General features: G+C 43.1%; 1 protein-coding gene across 1 annotated transcript in view; it reads left to right on the forward strand.

The window, feature by feature from the left end:
- Positions 1–13,117: 13,117 nt before the first annotated feature.
- The window catches only part of NEDD9 (neural precursor cell expressed, developmentally down-regulated 9), a 77,906-nt gene continuing 67,594 nt past the window's right edge, over positions 13,118–23,429 (forward strand). Inside the window, exon 1 of the mRNA XM_074871957.1 lies at positions 13,118–13,290. Coding sequence (XP_074728058.1) covers positions 13,288–13,290 — 3 coding nt within the window. The 5' untranslated portion in view covers positions 13,118–13,287. The remainder of the gene's footprint in view (positions 13,291–23,429) is intronic.

A 23,429-nucleotide genomic window follows, 5' to 3' on the forward strand; every position in this document is an offset into this window, starting at 1 on the left:
AGGGTCTAGGCACAGCTACCGTGGCTGGGCCCCCAGTTTCTCCAGGGAAGTCTCTTCTCCCTTACTGTAGGCTGAAGATTTCAGAAAAGGCTGAAGGGGAAAAGAGCCACTAAAAGAGAGCAGTGGAGGTAGGACTGGGGTGGAGCTCAGCAAAACTCAGTTTTCATTTTGCCCAGCCTCTGGGTACATGCTCATGCATTCAGTGGCACTCCAGTGCACAGCCCAAACTTCTCCATACCCCTCTGTTCAGAGACACTACCCCTTTTTTTTTATGACTGCTGTCTGGAAAGCATCAGAGAGAAAGCAGGTACCCATAATATCATGTAGGAAAGGCCGCCTCTTTGAGTAATTCTGCTAAGAGACCAACTGGGTCAGATTTCCTTCCCTTCTCAAACAGTATTTGCAAAGTTATGTGTTGCAGAAGACACAGCTTTACTACTGAATCCATAATAAATGGGACTAGAAACAATCATCCTACATGGGGGAAAATATTTGAGGCTTTGAAAGAATTATTCTAAAGAAAAATCTAGATTTATAAGAAATGAAAATCTAAAATACACTTATCCCTTCTTTCCCTCACTGTGTTTTTTAAAGCTTTGAGCACTTAAAAATATTTTTTTTTCTTGTTTCAGGGTTCTTATAACAAAGCAAGTGTTAAGGTAATTTTGAGATAGAGTTTTAGTTTTGAGCTAGAGTTTTCTACGCAAAAATATCAAAACAGGGCATTTAAAAAAAATCTGATTTTTTTACGGCTAGGTCTCTTATAATTATTAATTCTCATGAAAAGGGTTAGCTTTAGACAAAGTAGGATTTTCTTTTTTTACAAAAATGATCTGGAGAAAACATTCCCAAACAACTTATCTCTAACAAGGCTGTCAAATGCCTTGTGGTGGTGTCCCAGGGAAACTGTTCTGTAAACTGAAACTTACTGCTATTGCAAAAGCAGGAAGAGACTCCTCTGACCTCCACAGCTTCCACGCTTAGAAAAGCACGTACCAACGCCACCAAAAAAATGACCCGTTGTAATACTCCTTTGAATGCACAATCTCCTCTGTCATCTGTCCAACAAAAAAAAAATGCTTATATGCAACTATGAGTTTGTGACCACTGGCAAACTGAAGCAGATATACTGAAACTGCTTTTTGATTGCCCCTGCATGCATCCAAATGCTACCAGGACCACCAGAAGGTTACATACAGATCCTAATCTTGTCCAGTCTTAATCACTTAGCATGTTTGAAAAATGTGCCATCTGACAAAGGGCAAATCCATATCCTCTCTCCCAAATCTGCTGCCAGATTTGACAGAGCTGCCACAAGCAATGCGGTTCACTCCTCCTAAGGCAGACAGTCCCTACAGAACCAGGGGACCAACTCAGGGAAAAATTGAGAAGCAGTATTTTAGACCTGCTTCACATTTGTGGCATATAAGAGGAATCACACATTTTTATGGATACAGCCAGGGCAGCTGAGACAAGCAAACAGATTGCCACCTTTTCTTTTCATTTGCTACTGACTTTTCCCTTTTAAATCAGTCTCAGCTGCAACTGAACACATGGCTTCCAGAGACAGATGTCTGGAGGAGGGAAACTACAACTCTCCACGGTGCTCCAGTAGGTGACTTTTTCCTCCACTGAACCATTTGCAATGAAAACATGACACCCTGTCCAAGGTTCTGCCCAGATTAGTTCTCCACAACTATACTGCAATGAACTGAAGTGATTAATTATCAGATTTATCTGTAGCCATGAAACACAGTGCATGAAATAACTCTTCCACACAGAAATTACTGTTCAAATTGAGACCAAATGGCCCAGAGATCAGAGCAACAGGTACAACAGCTCTTATTCCCACCCTTGAAATAACATGGCTGTGTGTGGTCCTGAACACACCAGGTGAAAGGGACAGGTCTTCCCCACAAGAGGAGCAGAGGACATCCTGCTCCTGGTCAGAGCTATGTGGCATACCATTGGACTGAGACCACATTCTGCCATGCACCAATGTAAACGTGACGTAGGCTTATTGACCCGGCAAGGGAAATGCTCTGATTTGATTATCTGACTCTCTAGTGATTACAGATTTGTACCACTGTGGTCAAGAGCAGTCCCAGCCCCTGCACCCATGCTGAGCAGTGGCCAGGGCTCTCATGAGCTGAATTCCCCTGGAGCAGGCCCAAGTCAAGGTGGGGTGTTAGTTCCTCATACCATGTCCTAGAGGTGGTACACTCTGCAGCGGAGCTGCTGGAGCATGAAAGTCTCGAGAGCTGCTTTTGTACATGAGAAAACTGTGACTATCAGGGTTATTAACCCGGGCTTCTCAGCCACCTAACACGCCATGTTTGATTATGGCGTGGGCAGCTCCACTTGCCTGCTGGAGGGTGTTGGGCCTGCCTGCCACCTCGCGCTCACCTCCCCATCTTTGCCATGAGCTCATCTGACCCCCCGAGCCAGTGAATTCCAGGCAAGCCTCCTGTGCAACAGTGCAGACCTTGCTACAAACAAGTGTTTTTCATTATTGTTGGAGTTTAAGGAAAATGGTTTCCAGAACCTTGAAAAAAAACCAAAACCCCCTTATATATATAAAAATTTATGTCAGAGGCTTGCTGAACTTTGAGAAGCACTTTCTGCCAAGTGGTATGCCCTTCTTTTTGTCAGCAAACCCAACGTATACATTTGGGCTTGGATGACTGTCTAATTGGTATGCTAGTGAGATATTTATCTAGGGACGTAACCCACAAAAATGCAAAACAAAAATGAAACTTAAAATGTCACAAGTGGTGTTTTCATATCTATCCCGACGCTGAAAACAATTACCCTTTGGCAAATTTTCAAATTCTGATTATTTGATAGTGCTGCAAGTAAGCCAGGGGAAAAGAAACATGAAAGGGAATGAACTGATCCTGAAGCAGAACTGGATTGGCCCCAAGAGAAAAGCATACTCAAGATAACCTCCAACTATCATATGCACATCTCATAACACAAAAATGGATGAGGTACTATTTATAGGGCTTCAAATGAGCAGTTGACAACTGACACTTAACTATGCACATTTAAATATGTATCTTTCTTAGGTAACTCCCACCTTTCACATAAACATATTTGGTTTCAATAAAAAGGTATGCTTGGGACCTTTTTTTTTTTAAACACATGAGAGTCCAAACTAGTCCTTTTGTCTGCAGTTACCATCCTGACAGCTCAAACCATAATTGACTTCATTAGCAGTCATTCATCTCATAAGACATGTCGTTAATAAACTACCGTCACCTTGGATGCAAGTCCCTTTCACTAACGTCACAGTGTTTCAGATAGTCCAAAGTCTCTTAACCTCATATGGAAAATCATTCACAGCAGTGGAGGGAACCAGAGTATTTCTGCCAGCCTGCAGGTATAGGAGCATTTGGTCAAAGGCAGCTACTCCACTGTAACACACAGTGTTTGGAAGATGGATTTTGCTGGCCAAGACCCTTGTCTACCTTGTATAACATATCCTGTCGCTATGGCAGTCATTACTGTGCAAAGCAGGGGTGGCAGACATCTTGGCCAACAAAGTTACAGCTGAACAACCTGCTGGCTTGCTCAAGTTCAGATTTAGAGGGGATCCACAGACTAAGACTTCATTTGCCTAGTTTGTCCAAGAGGCCCAGTTTAGTAGAGAACTAGAGCGATTACTCACAGGTTTGCATAAAACAAAACTGGAGGAGGCTGTGGTTCTCCTCGTACCCTACAGCCCAGCTGCGATGCAAGGAAACCAATGTTTAATTCTGTTCCTCTGTCTCACTTGGTCACCCATGCCTCAACTCTTGTGAACATACTTCAACAACCTAGTTGTAAATCTTGTAGGAAAAGGAGGAAGGAGTACTCATCTGGTCTGCTTTCAGCTCTTCAATATTATCTGGCTGCAAGTCTAGCCTCTTGACCCACCAGTGCCCTAGTGTGCAGGCCAGAGTCACAAAGCAAGTCATCACTGACACAGTGCAAAACTAGGAGAGCCATGCTGAGGCTCACAGTTCACTTCACGAGGTGGAGGGGATGTAGGCACCAAATTTAAAAACTGTCAATTAGCCAAGTGATGATATTAATCATTATCCTGCAAACTACGGCAGTTTCTACATTTCTTTATAGTTCTATAGTTCTAATTTCATTCTCCTTCCCCTATGGAGTTCATATCAGGCCCCACCACTACTCACCCCAGCATCTTAGAATGAAACTATTTAACTAGATTATTTGTCCTCCTCCTGTCAAGTCCAAGTGACATTTACATCTACTAATCCAATGAGCTGATGCATCATTGCTGAAAAAGAAATGCAAGTTGTAATGAGCTTTCAATGGCAATTGTAAAAAAAGTTCTTGAAGCAATGCAATTGCTAATTACACATCCAAAGCCAAACTCTGCTATGGTTTTGCTCATTTTTCTTATATGCTTTGTTTAGAGTATGGACTTAGGCAGCCAAGAAATCCTAAGAAAGTGAGAGAAGACAAGTAAAACAGGAACTGGGAAGAGGTGAAGTCATAATATGGGAAGTAAATTGAGCAGGAGGTCCACAGGAGTTTAAGAACATAAAGCTTTTAAGACAGAATGAGGGACTGGATCTCAGTGATATGCCCTAACACATGACTTCTGACCAGGGATGATGAAATGGATGCCTCAGAGCTGGGGAAGAGGTCTGCATAGCAATTATTTTACCTCCCATAATATAAAACTGCTGAGGTAGACCAAGCAAGGCCAGAAGCAATTTGCAATCCCTATTGACTGAAAGCTCCTTCTTGACCTGCCAAGGGCTGGGTAAACTTCAGCTACTACTGCTACAACAGAAATATTTGAAGCATGACTTGCAGCCGCACGCATTGGAGCCCAGCACCTGCCCTCACACCGGCATTGACCTCAGCTGGTGTTAGCGCATGAGGCTGCAAACTGCCTTGGGGAGAGAGGAGCATGGTGCTTCTCTTGTCATCTCTGCCATGGTGGCAGTAACTTCTGGCAGAGGAGCTGGGCACACCAGCACGGCAACATCATCATCTGCTGCTGCAACTAGACCAGACAGGAATTGCAAGGAATGTCTCAAACTCAGGAAGGAGGTGCGTGTGTAAATTTAAGTATTTGATGTTTGTCTTGCCTTAACTCAGAATAGCTTATTCATAGCGGTTAACTGAAGGAGCAGGTGGGTGGGGAAAGGCACTTCTTTCTAGCATCAGCTTTGAAGCCAAACAGAGCTACTGACCTGTAACCTTTTCTCCTGCCTTCAGCACAGCGTACAGCAAGCATTAGCTAGTGTACAGTCAGGTGGAAGATCACAGCTGTAATTCTAGGTTATGTTCACATAGGCAACAATGGTTTGTGACGACGACTTCCTCAAGGATCCTGTCCATATGCCACAGGTGCCACTCAGAGCACTCCCATCCCCCTTACAAATGCATGAGCTTGAGCAGGGTGGAACACCTTCCTCCTAACAGCTGCCCAGACAGAACCCAATGGGTGCCTGCAGCTCCTCTCCACCACCACAACAACCTTTATTGCTCATTTATTGCCCGGGACCAAGCTGGTCCCTGATAAATTGATCTTGTGAGGCAGTGACTACAGGACAAGGGCTGATCCCTGTCTGCCCACCAGCAGACACCAGGAGGGCTCCTGGTGTGCTCATGGGAAGAGTGGGGCTCTGGAAGGCATCGCTTCACCTCCCTGAGGTTCTGCCACCTGTGACTAATTCTTCACTTAAATTAGAACATGGGGTCTCCTGCTGATACATGCACTTCCAACAGGACAGCCAAAGCTTTATTTTCCTTTAACTACACTGCTCACTCTGCTTTTACATTAACTCATGTCTGCTTTTCCTGCTGTTCATTAAGCTCTTTATTACCTCCTGTTTTGTATGACTTACCTCCTCTTACCCCCATGCACAGTTGAAGACTCGGTGGGTGGCAAACATCATGCTTACAGCACTGCAGATGGGATAACACGAGTCTCTAGATTTGTCCAGAAGCAAGTACATGTACAGGTGTAATAATCTTCCCTAGGCAACTCATTCAGCAGGGGCATGGGTTTGAACCCTACCGACGAGGTATGCCTCTGGCTTTTCCATTATTAGGTTGTACCTCCCAAAGCGTGATGTGCCTGAACAGAGAAAGTGGCACAGCCTGGCACACACTGAGCACCTACTGGTGCAGTATTTCATCCCTATCAATCTCTTTAGCATTGCTTCCTATTTGCAAATATGTTGAGAGAGGCCCAAAGCAACAGCTTATACCTGAAAGTTCACGAAACTGCAAAGTACAGAAGTGTATTTCAGAGCTTGCATCCATCTGTTGTGGGGAAATTCAGCATGGGCAGTTACATTTCCCTACTGCTCTGCGACAGAAGGGAAAAAAGCTGCCAAACACTCCCAAGACTTAGCCCAGCTTGTTTTTTCTGAGCACTGAACTACTGTTACTTAACAACAGGCCTGGCACGGTTTGCTCAGGGAGCTGGCAGGGCTCAACCTGGGAGCTACAGAGCACGCTGTTAACAGAGCGTCAGCGGCATTTGCTGTGCCACAGGGCACGTGGATGGAGGCTGCAATGTCCGTGCTGATCTGACATGGAAACACAAACAAATTTCATCCACCTCCAGGAGTAAAAGGCTAGAAAAATTAATCTTTGGTTTCATTTCCTTCCTCTTGCTCACCTCAGGCAAGGCAGTTACCAACCTGGTGCAACCTGTCACCAGAACTAAGCACCCTGCATCAGCAACATACATGCTGCCCACTGTTTTTTTCATGACTTAACAAGGCTAAATAACACAGGCAGGCCCTAGAACTGCTCTTCTTCCTCATCCAAGTGAAGCTCTGTGGCAAAGGGAGTCCTATTGACCCAAATATCTTGTCTGACATCGTGTGTGCCACACACGGCTGGTACTGCAGGGCTCTGCACCAGCCTGGTGGCTTGTACCTCTCAGGAAGGCTGAGAAGGTTCAGGTCCCCGCTCCCTCAGTTCTCTCCACACAGACAGAATACAGGTTGGAAGAACAACTAAGCATGGGTTTTAGACCAACATATATGTTCTAAATATGGATATATATATGCACACACACACATCTCAGTCCAGCACTCCTAGCATCAAAAATGACTACAAGTTAAAAGAATACTACAGCTACGAAGTCAAGTACTCTGAATCCAGACTGTGCAAATAGCCTTTATATCTGCATTTCTTAGCTTTTAGTCTTCACCCATATGCATTTTATCACATATTATTTTTCCATAAATCCCCTGCCTCATTCAGTGCCAGTACTTTAAGTGTTAGTCAGGGGCTGTGCCCTAGTAAGTATCCTGTCTAGAAGGCTCCTGCTTTATTTGTTGTAAAGTCATAACGTGCTGCTGAAATCGTGAACGCAGTTTGTTGAAAGAAAAATCATGGTCTCTTATACAAAAAGTTTCCATAGTCTCAGATTGCATCCGTAACATTTGCACAGTTCCTACAAAATGCCTATTACCTTATTTAACCCCATGTTTTGAAAATAGATACTTCATATTCATCTACTTCCAATTAATTACACTGAAACATTTTTGGCCTGCTTTGCTAGAATGGTAAGCAAGCATAAGAACAACCAAAAGCAAAGGGCTATACTTAAAGTAATCGAGTAGTATAAGAAAAATGTTATGTACAAGTAAGAAGGGTTTGGGATTTTCTCCTCTCAATTTCACAGTCCATTTTGACCTGAAAACAAATCTGGCTTTCAATTAAGTAAGCCTGTAAGCAAAGTTGGGTCAAAGTCAGAAAATAATTGTCAGCCAATATTAACAGAAATTCAAACACTTGGCTTTACTGTTTTCCAAACAAAACTCTTTAACAACTCAGGTGCCTAAATTTTGATATACAAAGCATGTTTTAAATGGAAATGAAAAGCAGTATTTTGGATTGCATATGTCTTCCCTGCCCCAAATAATTATAAAAGAAGTAGATTTCAGCTGAAAAAGTTTTAGAAATGTCTTTACCCATCCATTGAGAAGCAGCTCAGATGAGATGCCTGATGGGAGGCACAGCACATCCTGCCCTGGATGATGCTGAATTAACTTTCTGTGCTTCTTTGCTTCTTTCAAAAAATCACCTCTCAGCACTAGGCAGATAAACACTGTATGGACATCTACAACAGCAGCACTACCTGACAGCTGAACATAAAAGTAATTATGTAGTTCAGGGCTGAGGAGTACATACAGTATATACCAGATAATGCATGAAGCCAGGCAGCATGAAAAGGAAACAGAAAGGGAATGACTACACTGAGTGATAATGAGAAAAGTTTTATGATTTAAGCAACTTAACCTCAAGTAAAGGTCATACAGATGACCTTGACTTTGACATTGATTCATTTTTACAAGTACCATTAGTATCATCAAAACACACCAAACAACATTAATAGGATGCTTCTAACATAACTTTCTTAATATTTTACAATAAATGTGTTGAAACAACAGATTTTCACTTGTGAAATGGGCTCTTGTGAGCAACATTTACACGTCTCTATCAGAGCTAATGCAATAACCCATCATTATTCCCTTTATGGTCCTCCTCCCAGAAGGTGAGACAGACAGATTCCAGCAGGCTTTCAGCCTACTGCAGAGAAAGGAAATGCAGCGCAGACTCTGCTGCAACCCCTGAAGGAGAACGACCTCCGGGGTAATGTTCTTCAACCAGCTACGCTCCAGCTTGCCTAATAAACTGAGAGCTATTTATGGTTAAAGTGCGGTGGTTAAAGCTGCAGTGCAGTAGCAGCCATCAGGTGAGGCCCACCCCATGCAGCCACGGCAGGAGTGGCTCTCGCTTCAGGCACTGGGGCCGATCACAGGATCCATGCCTGTGGCTTGACCCCAAAGTCATCAACCCACCCAGTCAAAGCCTGGTAGACATGTGAACACCTTCAAGCTGGACATTCCAAATGAGAAGCATCAGGCGATTCTCACTGCAGGTTACTTGGGAATTCGGGTACATTCCCTGTAGTTTAAATTAAATGCAGCTCTGCAATATAAACCATTAATTGAGGTTTATATCTCAGTCATATATCCCTGCTCTTTGTCAACTTCTCACAGCTCTCTTCACCCCTACCTACTAACACTTTCCTCTCCATTTCCACATCTGGTCAGAAGAACTCTTCTGACCAGTTCTCCCATGAGCAGAGAAGGTTAGATGGTTATTTCCAGCTACAACAGTGACTGTTTTCTGGGGTCCTGAAAATCCTGCCATCCAGAGTTGTCAAAGATAAGATCCTCCTACGATGCAGAAAATGTAGGCTCTGTTCCAGGTGCCACCATGGATCTTCTGCCCAGCTCTTGTACAAATCCCTTCAGGTCCTCATATCAGTGCTTGTTCTCTCCCTGTTACCTGCTCAGGTCACAAGGGCTGCCTGTGTAGCCTGTCCCTTAGGCTATTCTCCTAATTAGAAACTAATAACTTCCTCTAGTAATTCATTCAGCACAGAGAGGCATTTTTCAGAGCTAGAAGAGCAGGTACGTGAAAGAGCAACTTTCGAAATACACTGGTGCAAATAATATTGCAAATAAAAGGGGGATTCAGTGTCAAGCAATAAGTAATCTGTTTGTGAAGCAAAGGCACAGAGCATTTGTTCATTATGGAGGAAGAAGGGGGGAAAAATGCCTTGTGGCAGATCTTTAAGGCATGTGGGTTGTACCTTGTTTTCTTTCCTCAGTGCTATGAAAGGCTACAAAGTAAAATCATGCAATATATAGAGAAGCAGTTAGCCCTTTCAGTACAATGTTGTCCTTCTTTAGAGGAGAGGGGCTTAAGATTTTATGTTTGCCTTTCTTCCTTAAACACAGCTGACAAGGATTTCTTTAGTGTTTTTATTTAAAAAAGGATTTTAATTGGATCTGTCTTTCCATCATTTTTTAGTACTATGATTTACCCCTGTAAACCACATGGATCATAGAAGGCTAATTTTGCTCTTGATACCATTTGGCAAGACAAATGCTTTCTGTATGCCTCAGACTGTGTTACAGGAATGAACGTATTAATTGAAATGTAAGGGTAATAAACCCAAAGCACTCGTTTGAGAAACCCTGTTTTACTTCTGGAGTGCTATTTGGTTGCCTAAGCTATGAAGTCAAGTGCTGGCTGAAAGATCAAGTACGCTGCAGCCTTTAGTTTATGGGATTTAGCACAAGGTTACCCCTGCCTAACATGAAAGCAAGTAATATAATTCCCTTCGAAATTCTCTTAAGTAAGCAAGAGGGATGAATGCTGTAGGCACTTCATAGGCAGGTTTCATGCCTCACTCTTGGGTAGTGGAAAAAATCCCATATCAACAGATGAAATAACATGCCAACAGACTTCAGACTCTTACCTGATGCCCTTAGCAAAAGGCCATCCTGTTTTACTCTGTTGTACGGATCCCTCAGCTAGCAATTCCCCCCAGCTGCTGAGTACACACCAGCAGGTCAGTAACGCATATCAGGAGAGCAGGGGCACTGCTTGGATCAAATGCCTTGCCTGTCCTGCCATACTTGAGAGTTACTACTTCAGAAATAGCTCAAACAGCCTGAACTACACTCTTGATCCAGAAGAAAAGGAATTGACACTGGCATTACTGCAATGGCATAACTGCACCCTACAGCTATGCCTGTAAGATTCTCCACACCTAGATAAAACCCAGCAGTGTCAGCACATCTCCCAGGTCACAGGAGAGATGCACGTTCAGCAGGAACAAGAAATCCTGCACAAGCTGTTTGACCCCATCACTCCCCTGATGGGAGACAAGGCAGGCACAGACTGACCTTCCTCAAGTCTGTGCCCTTCCTCAAGGGCACAGACTGCCCTTCTTCTTGCAGAAGAAAAGTTGGCCTGGTGGAAAGACAGAGAGGGAAATAACATTCCTGCCCTCTGCTCTGAGAGGAAGGACCACAAGCAGCGAATGGCTTGCACCACAGGAGGTGGAGAGGAGGAAGAGGAAAGCAAAAGCAGTTACTAAAGCTTCTATAAAACAGAGTCCAGGGAGATGAATTAAGTAAGGCCAACATCAGCAGTCCTGCAGCAAGACAGCACATACTGCTTTCATGAAGACTGCCCCTGAAGTTGTCTCTCACCTGGCCAAACTCTTTGGCCTAATGTCTGATCGCAGTTCTGGATGCACACTGGACTTGCTGCAACCAGTCGCCTCTGGCCCCTTCATCCCTCAGGACACTTGCTGTACTTGACATACAGGGAAGTTTTTGAGCCTGTTCTTTAAAACCTCTACAGGTTGGATGAGGGGTGAGAAATTGGGTTCAATGTGTTGAACACATTTTAGAAGTCAGGGGGCAGGGTGAATAAAAACAAAAAACACAACCAGCAGCTGGCTGTTACTTGCACACAAAAATATAATTTCTTTTTCTTCCCTGGGAAGTGCTGCTTCTGTGCTTAAGACCCAGACAGACAGGAAAAGTCCTTGCCAGGACATCAGTTTTCCTCATTTGTTGGGAGCAGAGAAAGGAGACTGCTGTGCAACCTTTACCAGCAGTCTCGCTGTCAGCTGAAGGACCCTACAGCTTATTCAGTGCCTTTGTTATAAATCTATTTTGGTTGGGAGTGGGGGCAGGTGTTAGTGCCATGATGTGAGCATATTTTAAGGCAGCAGTCATTTCTGCCTCATTTTGTGCCGTTCTGTCCTCTGTAATTTTTGGACAAGGCATTAACATTGTCTAGAAGAATTTGGGAGCAGGGGGGGAAGTCATGGGTTCTCTGCATGCTGCCAAGAGGACAGTGAAAGCATTTTGAAGTTCAGGAGCCACTGTCATACCTCAGAGAAACAGAGTTGTTTGCGATAACCACTTTTCTGGATTTGGAAGTACAAATAGCGAAAGTTACTGAGCTCTTCCAAAAAAGTAAGTGTGCTCTGTTTCCAAGGTTTCCTTCAGATTGACTCTCCTGGCAAATGGAAAACATCCCAAAGCCAAGTGACTCTACTCAACCTCCAGCTCATCCTGCGGATCGCATGCTAGAAGGATTACGTTATGGCTTACTGCAGCCATGCCCTGAGCCCGTCTAAAACTTCACACCCTCCACACGTGGCATAAACTCTTTGCATATTCCTTTAACTCACAGTTTTCTCACAAGCTTGCTCAGCTATTTCCTGACAACCCCCATGGGTTGGTTTTGGTGTTCTTTTCACGCAGCTTACGTCTTTCTTTGAAACATGAAGTGTCTCAGAAAATTCACACAGAGGAACTGGTTATCAGTGGACAATCACCTATATACCTGAATGCTCAGGAGGCAAATTCCATGCACGATAACAGCTTTTGTGTCCCTTATCAGAATAAGGGCAGGGCCTCAGCAATGTCATGTTTGGGTTACTCAAGACAACAAGCAGGTTTAAAAAACAAACCAAAATGACCTCTGAAAGCACAATTGGTCATTTTAAAGCTAGATTAATGATCTCCAGTGTAGAGATCAACCCTTCATTTTATGTTTGTATAATCCATATGGTGGTCTGGCTCTAGGCACTGTCCCAATATGAAGAGCAACAAAAATATTTTAAAAAAGGCTAAGCTATTCAAACTCATAAAACATAATTTCAATCCACAATTGTGGATTGGTTGTGCTTTGGTTTACCAGCTGCATTTCTTTCAAAGCTTTGTTTAGTGAAGCCCACAAAGTAGCTGATTTTATCCCGGATGAGGTCTGTTTGACCTTTTGGTTCTCCAGCACAAAGCTGCAATATTAGGCTGCAGATCTGCAGATGAAGGAACAAGCATTCCAAAGCTATTGAAGAACTCTGAATATCAATCTTCCTGATAAATGCATTGGGAGAAATAAAGTAAGGCCATGCAGCATGCATCAGTTTATGATACCTGACAAAATTCTTCAACCCTTAACCAGGATATAAAAAAAGGTCATGCCGCTGATTAAAAACACATATCATTGACAGTGGCAAAGTTATTTAATCATATTTTAGAGAGAATCCGAGTTTTTCCCTGAAGTCAGTCTTGTCCATCATCAGGAGAGGCACACAGGGAAACCCTGTGCAGTGCAGAACTGTTTGAATTGGCAGGACAGTAGGTAAATGGAAAGATATTTTCCTCCTTTGATCATCTCCATTTCATTCACCTTTTCTTTCAGAGGAGGGAAAAAAAAATAACTTGGGTCTGTGAAGAAATATTTGGAACAAGGAAATCCTGCAAGTGAAAAGAAGTCCTACAATTGGGAAAGGCAAAAAACCAGCCAGTGTAACCACAATGTTGGATTTCGTATGGAGATAACCATCACTGATGCACAAAGCTCCTGTGTTCCTTCGATTAACATACTGTAGGTGGAAGCCAAAAACACTGGATAATGGTAAGTCTACTTTCTACAAAGTCAAAAGCTGTTTTAATAGAAGTGCAACTGCCTTTCTTTTCAGTTCAGCAAGAAAATACTCTCTTTCTCAGAGGCTGACCAACACCCACGATGTTCAGAAGTCAGGCAGAGCGCTCCTCGTTAGGCTTGGTTGCAACCAGTCTTAGTGCCAAAGCTAGTGAGAGCTGGTAGCCTGGGAAGGGATAATGCTACAAGCCTTGGTAGTAAATGCATCTTTTCTGAATATATTGCCAGGAGGGTCTTCTCTGGTGAAGAAGGGGAAGACTTGTCTCTAGTAAACAATATGTCAGGGGATTGGTACAGCCCATTGGGGTACAGTATCTAAATACGATGATGTGAGCCACTTTGTCCATCTCTCCATTAGAAGAGAGCTTTTGAAGATTGAGCTGATCACTTCTCATATTTAAGGGAAATTTCTAGATGTTACCAGGAAAAATTCAGCATCTCCTATGGACAGTTAAAATCATTTTAGGAGGCTTTGTACCCCACCATTCTGAAAGCTTCACAAGTGTCCTGGTTTAGCCAGGATAGGGTTAAGTTTCCCCAGCAGGGGGAAGCTCTAGCCGGGTTATTCATATACCGTGCTGACATCACATCCTGGCGCAAGCTCGGGAAGAATCGGTGATTGCGTGGGTTGGCGCAGCCGGTTCTCTCACTGCTGTATCGGTATATACTTTGCTCTGTTCTGTTCATTGTTATCACTGTTATTGTTTGTTGTGTTGCTGTTGCTCTGTTGTATTAAACCTTTCCTTATCTCAGTCTCGGGGCTTTGTATTTCACTCCCTTTGTGGGGGAGGGGCAGCGGCCGCGTGGTCTCAGACCCCGGCAGGGGCTAAACCATCACAACAAGTTCCTGACTTCACACTCCCCATTTGCTGGTCTGCAGAACCATAATGGCCGACTTCCCATGCAGAAGGCAACACCACAGGTAGGGCAAGCAGGCTCAGGGCCGAGACAGTGGAAGGCAAGGATATAAGAATGCTGCTGAGCTACATACTGATAAAGTATTTCTCTCTATCAGCCTGACTAATATGTGAATATATAGGCATGTCCATGCATTACCATGCACCTACTCTCCAGCGTTTGAAGTCTAGATGGCCCTTGAGGCAAGAGTAACGTCATGCAGAACAAAGCACATGTCAACACTAACTCCATGCCATAATAAACATTTTATCAGTAATGAGTCCAAATTGGAGCTGAACAACAAGCTTAACTTTGCTCCTCAGCTTTCACCCCCAAAGAACAGTCTTAGAGGCTACATCCTTACACAGGCGATAGAAAAGATAAGGGAGAACATTTATGATATAATTAAGTGAATCATGCTGGCCTCCCAGTAATGAACCCATTTCTAATTATCCTGGAGTCTTCTTATCTTGCATGTGCCACTTGAACACTTATTTAAGGTGCTGCCAGGGTTCCTGTCATCAGTAGGACAGGGTAGCCAGTAGAAACTTTGAAGCAGAAACCTGAACACAGGCTTGCATACCTGCCTCTTTGTCTCCAGCACCATATTCACCCTTGAGAAAACTGTTTAAAAAAACCCCAAACCCACAGTGTAATTTTGGAGGGGTCTGGGTGAAAGAAATCAAACAAGAACTCAGAATCAATGATGTCATAAGCAACATAAAATATTTCTTCACTTGTTACTGCTTTGATAACAGAAATGTTTTCCAACTTCCAAGATCAAACAGCCCCAATGTAACATTGTTTTCTGGCTTGGTTTGATAGGGGACAGGAGGAATCTCAAAGTTTTTCTTGGAACCCCTTAAGATCCCAAATCCAACCTGCGTCTCTTCATATTTTTCAGTGATTCTTTTAACAGAGATACTTTTCCAGAAGCCATACTAAAGTTCACTCCTTATCCTTCACTGCATTTATTTTCCTCACCTTCTACTGTTCCCACTGTAAATGAAAGTCATGAGTCTTTATACCCGTTTTAAAGAAGATAAGTGCATAAATAACCACCAAAAATGTGCCCTTTGTAAGTCATGTCAGTTATACAATTAAACATTTTCTCCTTCTCACGATGTGTTTTACTGAGGTATAAATCAGGAGTAAAAGGCAATTTAGCACAGACAGAAATTTTATGGAGGGGGGTGCAGATCCCCTGGGCTTGTCTGGAAAATGAGAAACATACTCATAGATGATACATCTCGCCGGGTGCAAGATTCACAGGAGCTAGAGAGCACTCCGTCTAGACTGAGATTTAACTTTCTCATTTAAATCAAGTGAAATAGGACTGTGCTGGATGCAATTACATAAAACCTTTCTGTGTTGGATTAAGGAGGTTTTTGCAAAGCCCAGTCACACTGAAGAAATTGTGTGGGCAGAATGGAGCATTGCCAAATCACAGGCAGTAAGCAGGCGCTGAAGGGTAGCAAGTGACTCCCTACATTTAGCAAGGTTTTAGCTGTGCTCACTTTCTTTCTTCTACTAAGCAGAAACTTTCCCTTCTCTCCTGTTACTAAAGGAGGTAGATAGATGCTTGTGTCAGACTTTGCTTTCTTTCAGTCAGAACTCTCAGTTGTAGACCCTCCTCATTTCTCTCTAGGAAAGTATAAATTGAGGTCAAGTAAGAAACTTAGGCTTGCTTCCATTGGGAGTGTGCCTGGGAAGAGACAGCAGGATTCAGAAAGAGCTTTTTTCTTACTCTCAGGAACTGACCAAAACCACCACTCTGCACTTGGGCCAAAGTGCCCAGCTAGAAGAGAGGAGGCAACTCTGTCTTGCAGCCCATCAAAGAGAGGAACAGGATCACTCCATCCTCAATTCGTCAATGGAAAGGAGGCAATCACATTTGCCTCAGTGTATGCCCCTGCAACCATCCCCTCCCACTATATCAATTAACTCCATATTTGCGATTTACAGAAGGAAGAGTTGGTCCTTGGATATCTTGCTAGCACTGCAGCGTTTTATTTCTCCAGCCAGCCCTGCACCCAAGGATCTGGGGCATTAGCATCTACCTCACATAACAAAGCCAACTAGCCCAGGTTGTTCTCTCCACAGTCAGTAGAAACTAGTATTAAGACTGAATAAGCCCTGGAGGTACCTAGTTCTCAGCATCTCAGCTAGGCAGGATAAACTTCAGCCTTCCTGCCCTAAGAAATATAATTTGCACCTAACACTAGCACCAAACAAACAACCCGACTAAGCTCTGCCAACACGCCTTAGTGCTTGCATGGTAATGGCAGAAACAAGGCATAGCGGTTAGTAACAAGCTGAAACAAGTCTGCAGGCTCAGATTACCCCCAAGCAAGTTATATTTGAATCAAGTACCTCCCTCTTGACATGCAGCACCTTAAAGCACACAGCATTAATATTTTATCCTTATGAGCCTTCCACTGTCCAGCACCTCCAGCTCACGATGCATTTTCTGGAGCACAAGACTAAGAATACGTGCTGGTTTCTACAGTGCCCTGCCAGCTCCCAGATTTTGCAAGAATCCCAGCATTCAGTCATTTTTTGTTTAGAGAAAGCTATATATTTTTTTCTCAGTCCTTTATCTGCTTCTTCAGTTCAGGCAGCAAAGCCGACTCACCTGGTCTGTGCAGGCAGCTGCAGCACAACACGCCCTTCCTGAGGATGTCCTCTCCCAATGTGTCATCAGGGATTTTCAGTGCACATCCCCTAATGCTTTGCACCACAGTCAACTGAGCTGCTCTGTGACACTTGTCCAGCAAATCATCCCCACCTCCTGACCTTCTGCACAAGATTGTTGGCTTCCAGCTGAACATATACACCCTGCCTAATTGTCACGGTTTCCAAACAATAGCTAATCCCAGGTTTGGTGTCATCAGCAGGTTCTGAATCAGGCTTCAGTAGTATTGTCTGACCAAAGACTGGCAAGGGGAGAGGCCCCTTGCCAAGAAGGGAGGGAAGCTGAGATTAATAACTGTATTAAAACCCACAAATAAAGACTGGGAGGGCTGGAAGAAGTCCATGTAAATAGGGTGAGAGCGGACAAGAGATCACAGTATCTTTCAACCATCTGTTCTGTTTTGTACTTTAAAGGTGCAGTAAAATGTATTTATACCCAATTCCTTAGTTTACAGGGAAAGCACGTTGCCTTATAGGTTTTAAAAGTGGCCTCAGCAGAGCAACGGTTCTCCCAGACTGGATTTTGGGGATTACATCTCACTACAGGAATACTTCTTTCATTCATGTGGGCCATAGTTTTCCATCTCTAACCTCTACCTCCAGTTGACATAGATGGTTTATTTTCATCTCCACTGAAATATGGGAAGATGAAGGCCTGAAGTAGCAACTGCCTGAAATATACCCAATTACAGATATTTTGTGCACAGAGTTTTAGGTCATTAAAAATTACCATGGAGAAATTTGGGTTTAGTGTCCAGTGAAGCAGCAAGAAAAACAGGGTACCTCATAATGGATCTTGAAGAAAAATACCAAGTGCTTGGATATATTTTTTAATAACAAAAAAAAAAAAAAAAAAAGGAGAAAAAGAGAGCTTCAGGCTGGATTAGAAGTAGAGGCAGAAAAATATACAAACTTGTAATGTGGATAGAGGGTTTTGTATGCTTTCCATTTGTTTCCCGTCTGCTGTGCAAGTTGTTCAACACACATTGGCCTTGGTTTAACTAACGAAATCCTTCAAGGACGCCTGGTCTTGGGAACAGCTTCTGCATTTGCTGTTCTTCAATGAAGCAGTAAGGCCTCAGGGACAATTCATAAGTGGGAGTCCAGCCCCTGACAATCCTCACGCAATAGAGTGGTCCTCAGGAGATGCAGGCAGACAAAACAAAGTGAGGAAAAAAGCCTAAGCCCACCCTGTTTTATGTCTGCATTCAACCCAGTACCTCCTAGACTGCAGCCAGGTTTAAAGCCAGTTTAGTCCTCTCTCCTTTCCAAGTATGACAAAGTGCAAGTGAGGCACATCTCAAGCTCTAGCCTACTGGAGTAATGAGAACCAGAGATACAGAGATTTAGCTGAAGTTTGAATTATGGATTAATGCATCCTTGACCAAATGGAGAAAGTATAACCAAGTTACAAGGTGAGTGCAGAATGGAGAACCCAGGGACCTAGCTGACATGTTCATCAGGTGTCAAGTAACCTGGTATTTAAGGGCTGGGCTGTTCCAGCTTTGGTGACTCTTCGTACAACTGTTTAATATTACCTTGCCCAACTAAAGACAGCCTCTAGTCATGTTTCACTGTTGCGTAGGGTTACCACAGTGTGTATGTGGATCACTAGGATTCACATAAGAAGCAGCCAAAGTAAACACTCTTTGTAGTAATATATAGCATTTTTGGGATGCCCATTTTACATAAACCCCTATGGTATGATTACCATTACTATTCCATTGGAGAACCGGGGATCTAGAACAGCAAACTAAATACAGATACATACAAAAGGGCTGGAATGGATCAGTGCTAACATTTAATTCTCAGAACTGTTTTCATAGTCAGAAGCAGTCAGACACCGGAGGGAAGTCAGGGAGAAAACCCTTTTGCTTTTCTCGATTTTGATCTGGCTGAAGCTATTACCGCTGAATTGCACAAAGGGAAAGCCAGAACAAGACAAACCCCCTTCCTTACACAGTTTCTCTAACCTAATCCAAGCCAGAAATACTCAGATTTTTCACAAGAAGATCTATAACACGCCCAGCAAAGAAAGAAGCTAAGCTGAGTGCAGTGAGGTAGGCCACCCTGAAAGCCGCCTGCGTGTGAGCAGGCCCATGCAGGTTAACAGGGCCAGCCACAACACCTGCAGGCTAGGCTCAGACTCAGGGTAAACATTTGACTTTCAAAATGAAAACAAATGAAAGACTTTGGGTTGCCCCAAATGAACATAAATATTTTCCTCTAGGAATTCTTCTGTTTTGTTTTTTTAAACTAACAGAGAGCAGGCTAGAAGTGAAGGGGATCTCTGAAAACACCTTAAAGCTTTATTTACTTTAATCCTAAAGCAAGAGGATCTAGCACCTATTTAAGTTCCATGAATACATGTATTTCTTATCAGCAGCCTTAGAATGCCATTAAAGAACATAGATTCACCAGTCTGCCTACAAATTATACTGTCTTTGCTCATAAAGCCTGTTCATTTCCCAGAATGTTTTTAAGGAGATTTATTCTTTTTCTCCCTTCTCTCATTCATGACATTTCCTTATGCTCATGATTATTTATTTGGCATGGCATTTTATTGTAAGAGAACAGCCAAGCCCTGTGCGCATACATAACACATAAAAGAGCTGTAATTTATAGATGGCACAAAAAACTAACTTAAAAGGTAAATAACCTTAAGCCTAGAAAAGTTGAGAGGCATTATCTATGTATGGCTTTTGGTGAATCACATCAAAACCATATCTTCACCTTCAGCTTTTGACAACTGTTGCACTGGACCCCAAATCCAACATTACATCTTGAACCTCTCTCTGCTGTTAAGCCTGAGGAAACGTCTTGACTGTATACAGCTGGCCTGCTTGAGGGGACTGCAATGCTACCAGCAGCTGCACCCCAAGCCTGCTCAATGGGAGATAGGAAACATGTAAGGCAGCTTGTCTCAGGCTTTCTGCTTGAGAGCTTAGAGACAGACCCAGCTCCGTAATTTTCCCCCAGACACCCAGAACTTCTCCCAGACCCTAGTTGACTTGTTTTATGGTGGAGCCCAAGACCATTTGCAACTAGCAGAAAGACTTACTCTTTTCACAGGGTTGCTGAGCTTGCCTTGCTGTTATGAGCACACCATACTTGTCCAGGCCATGCAGCAAAGAGGCATGCTCTCCTCCATCACACAAGCAAAGGACAACAGCAGCAACATGGGCCATTCCTGTCTAACCACAGCTATACAAACCCTAGCTGCTATTGACACCTGGAAAAGTAACTGATGGCTGCTTCTCTCCTTGTTAACAAAGCGTCTGAGCTACAGCCATTGTTTATTCAAGAACATAACAAGAGATGTCTGTGGCTATTTTCTACTTAACTTCATTAGTTAAACAGAAATTGATTGCAGATGGAGAACAGCCATTGTATTTTATTACCAATGATTTGTTTCCTAGCATTTAAGGGCAGATATAGGTTAGCAGATCTGTTCCCTTAGGCTGTAGACACTGTAAGGTGTGGCCATACTCTGTGTTTACAAGCTATTATCACAGCTCATAGTTGGCTTTTTCAACTCCAGGCATGTCAGCAAGACTTAAAGGCTCTGTGTGAGGCAACATGAGAGGAGTTTGGTTTGTCTGCTATCAGTCAAAGATTGCTGACATGCTTTAACTAATCTCTTAACAGAAAAGCTATCCACCACAGGCAATCATTACTTGCTTTCAACAGAAGACCTCAGCAGCCTTGAACAGAGATGAGTGAAAAGGAACCTAAACAGCCTTTATAAGTTTTGACGTCTTTTAAGTGAAACTCAAAAGATAGCCCCAACCTGCAAAGTTTAATTTGGCTGGGTCCTGCCGCTCCCTCTGTGCTGCATCAGACCAGACCCATGGAACTACGCCGGCAATAATGAGGATGCAAGCTCAAACTCTGTCGGGCCGATCTTTCTGCATTAATACTGAAATGCATGTGAGATCCCACTGAAAATTTTCAGCTGGTACCTATTAAAAATGAGACCAAGCTAATTAAAACAGGCACTGGGTGTTCTATCAAGCAAATATCTTCAGAAATCTTTACTGGCTCCCAGAACGTAGTGGGGAATGGTGCAAAATACCACTGCTGAAAGTCTCTCAGATTTGTTTGCCATCAGATTTCCCTGTTTCTGGCTTTTCCCCTTTGCTACACTCAAATGGCAGGTACCCCAGGTTCCCATTCTGCAAGGTGTGGCATACTTTCCATTTACGAGGAACTTCAGCAAACCACAGCACTGATAGGGTCTTGCAGGACCTGATTCTCAGCATTTAACTGTATGGTATATATACAGCTATTGTAAGAAGTTATTGGCAGATCTCTTTATAGTGTGCTTTCACCATCTGACAGAGCTTCCCTACCCAGCCTGATGGCCGGAGTACACAGGAACCACCGTGTTTGAGACAACTAATTGTCCATCTAATCCATGTGCTGATTTTGATGTAAAACCAGCCGCCTTGCTAAGAGAGAAATAACCCAGCAGTTTCCCCAAAGGAGAAGCTTGTCCCTAACCTCTGTCAGTTACATGTCAGCTCATGCTTCAAGTCTGAAAATTTATAGGCCTTCCAGTGGCTTCTAACCCACGCCTACCATAAAGCCATCAAATACCTGCTGGTGACCAGATTACCACTGGGACAGATAAATTCGACTGAAGGAGATTGATAGATCCTCCTTCCAGACTCCCCATGGTTCACATGACCAATCGCTACCCTGAACCATGCCCTCCTCACACTCCCCATGACCATCCATGAAGTGATACCTTCATAAAGCCCAGAGATGGCAAAAGTGTACTTACCTATTTCTTTACCTTTTTTCCCCCAGCAGAAAGTTTCAGGGAAAATATTTTCAGAGAGTCACTGAGTCCAGCTGCAAAAGGCTTTCCATAGTGCCGTATATAGCAGCTGATGTAGTTAATGCCTGACATAGATTGTACTATTTTAAATACAAAGCTCAATGTTCTGCTGAGCCTCCCTAATGTTATGTTACATTTCAGTCTAATATCTGACTGATGACCCAAATTCAGATCAAATTTGCAGCAGGTGATATGCAGGACATATTTTCCAGCAAATCTAGTTAGCTCAACTAAATCCCCCTGATTTTTCTTTCACAGAGTTACTTTCTATCCAGTACAATGGTGAATATCAAGTGCCTTAATGGGAATTTTTTCTCATGTGAACCATTTTCTATCATTCCTCAATAAAAAGCAGCATAAATAAATTCTTATTTCTCAAGACCAAAAAGTATATCCGATGTCACAATCTACACAATTTAGTACCATTAACAAATGTGTTAGCACTGCCTCCTGTGTGAGCTTGTACAATGGCATGGCATTTGTTAGGTTGTTCAATACCATTACAATCAACTTGTAAATTCAGATTTCATGAGAGACAATTTTTGTTCTTTGCCAGCAGCGGGACTGCTGGCAGCATTGTTGCTGTGTGCAATTGTATGTGGTGTTTTGTGCAATATCATCTGCAAGATTTTATTTTAGATAATCCACTCCATCCTCCCCAAAATGTGACTAGACTCTCTAAGGGTGAGAATAGATTTTACAGTAGATGATCGTGACCTAAAACTTCATGGGACCTCAAAATAAAACTCCATCTGTAAAGAAAGAATAAAGAATCAGGTGCAAATACAGTAAGATTAATGTATTAATCATCTGCTGGCATGGCACACTCTGGGAAAGAGGCTAATTAAAAGGGATTTGTGGAAGGTCATCTAGGATTATCTTCTACTAAGAGCAGTGGCAAGACAACTGGGTTATCAGTGATTTTTTTTGAAGTTCTAATTAATGTTCTAGAAAACAGAAAATGAGTGCAGGGAAGGAAAGAGCTCACTTGCAAAACATTTCTACACATGATCAACATTGTGTCTAAAACCAAAGAGACACAGATATAGATATATGTGTTTTCAGAAGCAGGTGTCCTTCAGAGTGCCGTTTGAAAGAAGAGATACAGACTGTGTCATGAGGGGGAAGCCTCGTATGAAAAGAGCTTGGGTCGTCCATCGAGCCAGTCTCAGTCAGTCACAAGTGCTAGCATCTGTGCAGGAAAGCTATGGTCCCATACTTTGGACCATCACTGGACCTCCTGCCTTGGCTTCAGAGCAAAAGAAGCTGAATTGTCAGGGCTACTCCAGCGCACATTCCAGCTGAGGAGCAGCAAGGGGTGATACAGAAGAATAACTTCAACAGCTAATCCTTACAGAAAACACAAACTGCCATGATAGAGCCTCCTGTTTGGAAATGGAAGTGTTCTACATCCCCGAGCCAGAAAGGGTAGAAAACCTTCCTTACAGAAGCAGCAAGAAACAAAACAAAGAACCCTTTTTCTTTGCTCAGTAACAAGCAGGAGAAGAGATACTTCATGGTTTTGTAATGCCATGAGAGACCAAAAGTACTTCATACACATATGTGGTTTGGTGGGATGAATGATGATGTGCATTTAATTTATATTTTGAATTACTGAAGCATGATGACTAGAGAGAGTCATCACCCATGAAGTTCAGATCCAGGTCTGAAACAGCTC

Source organism: Strix uralensis, chromosome 1 (genome assembly GCF_047716275.1).
Source record: "Strix uralensis isolate ZFMK-TIS-50842 chromosome 1, bStrUra1, whole genome shotgun sequence".
NCBI classification, from domain to species: Eukaryota; Metazoa; Chordata; class Aves; order Strigiformes; family Strigidae; genus Strix; species Strix uralensis.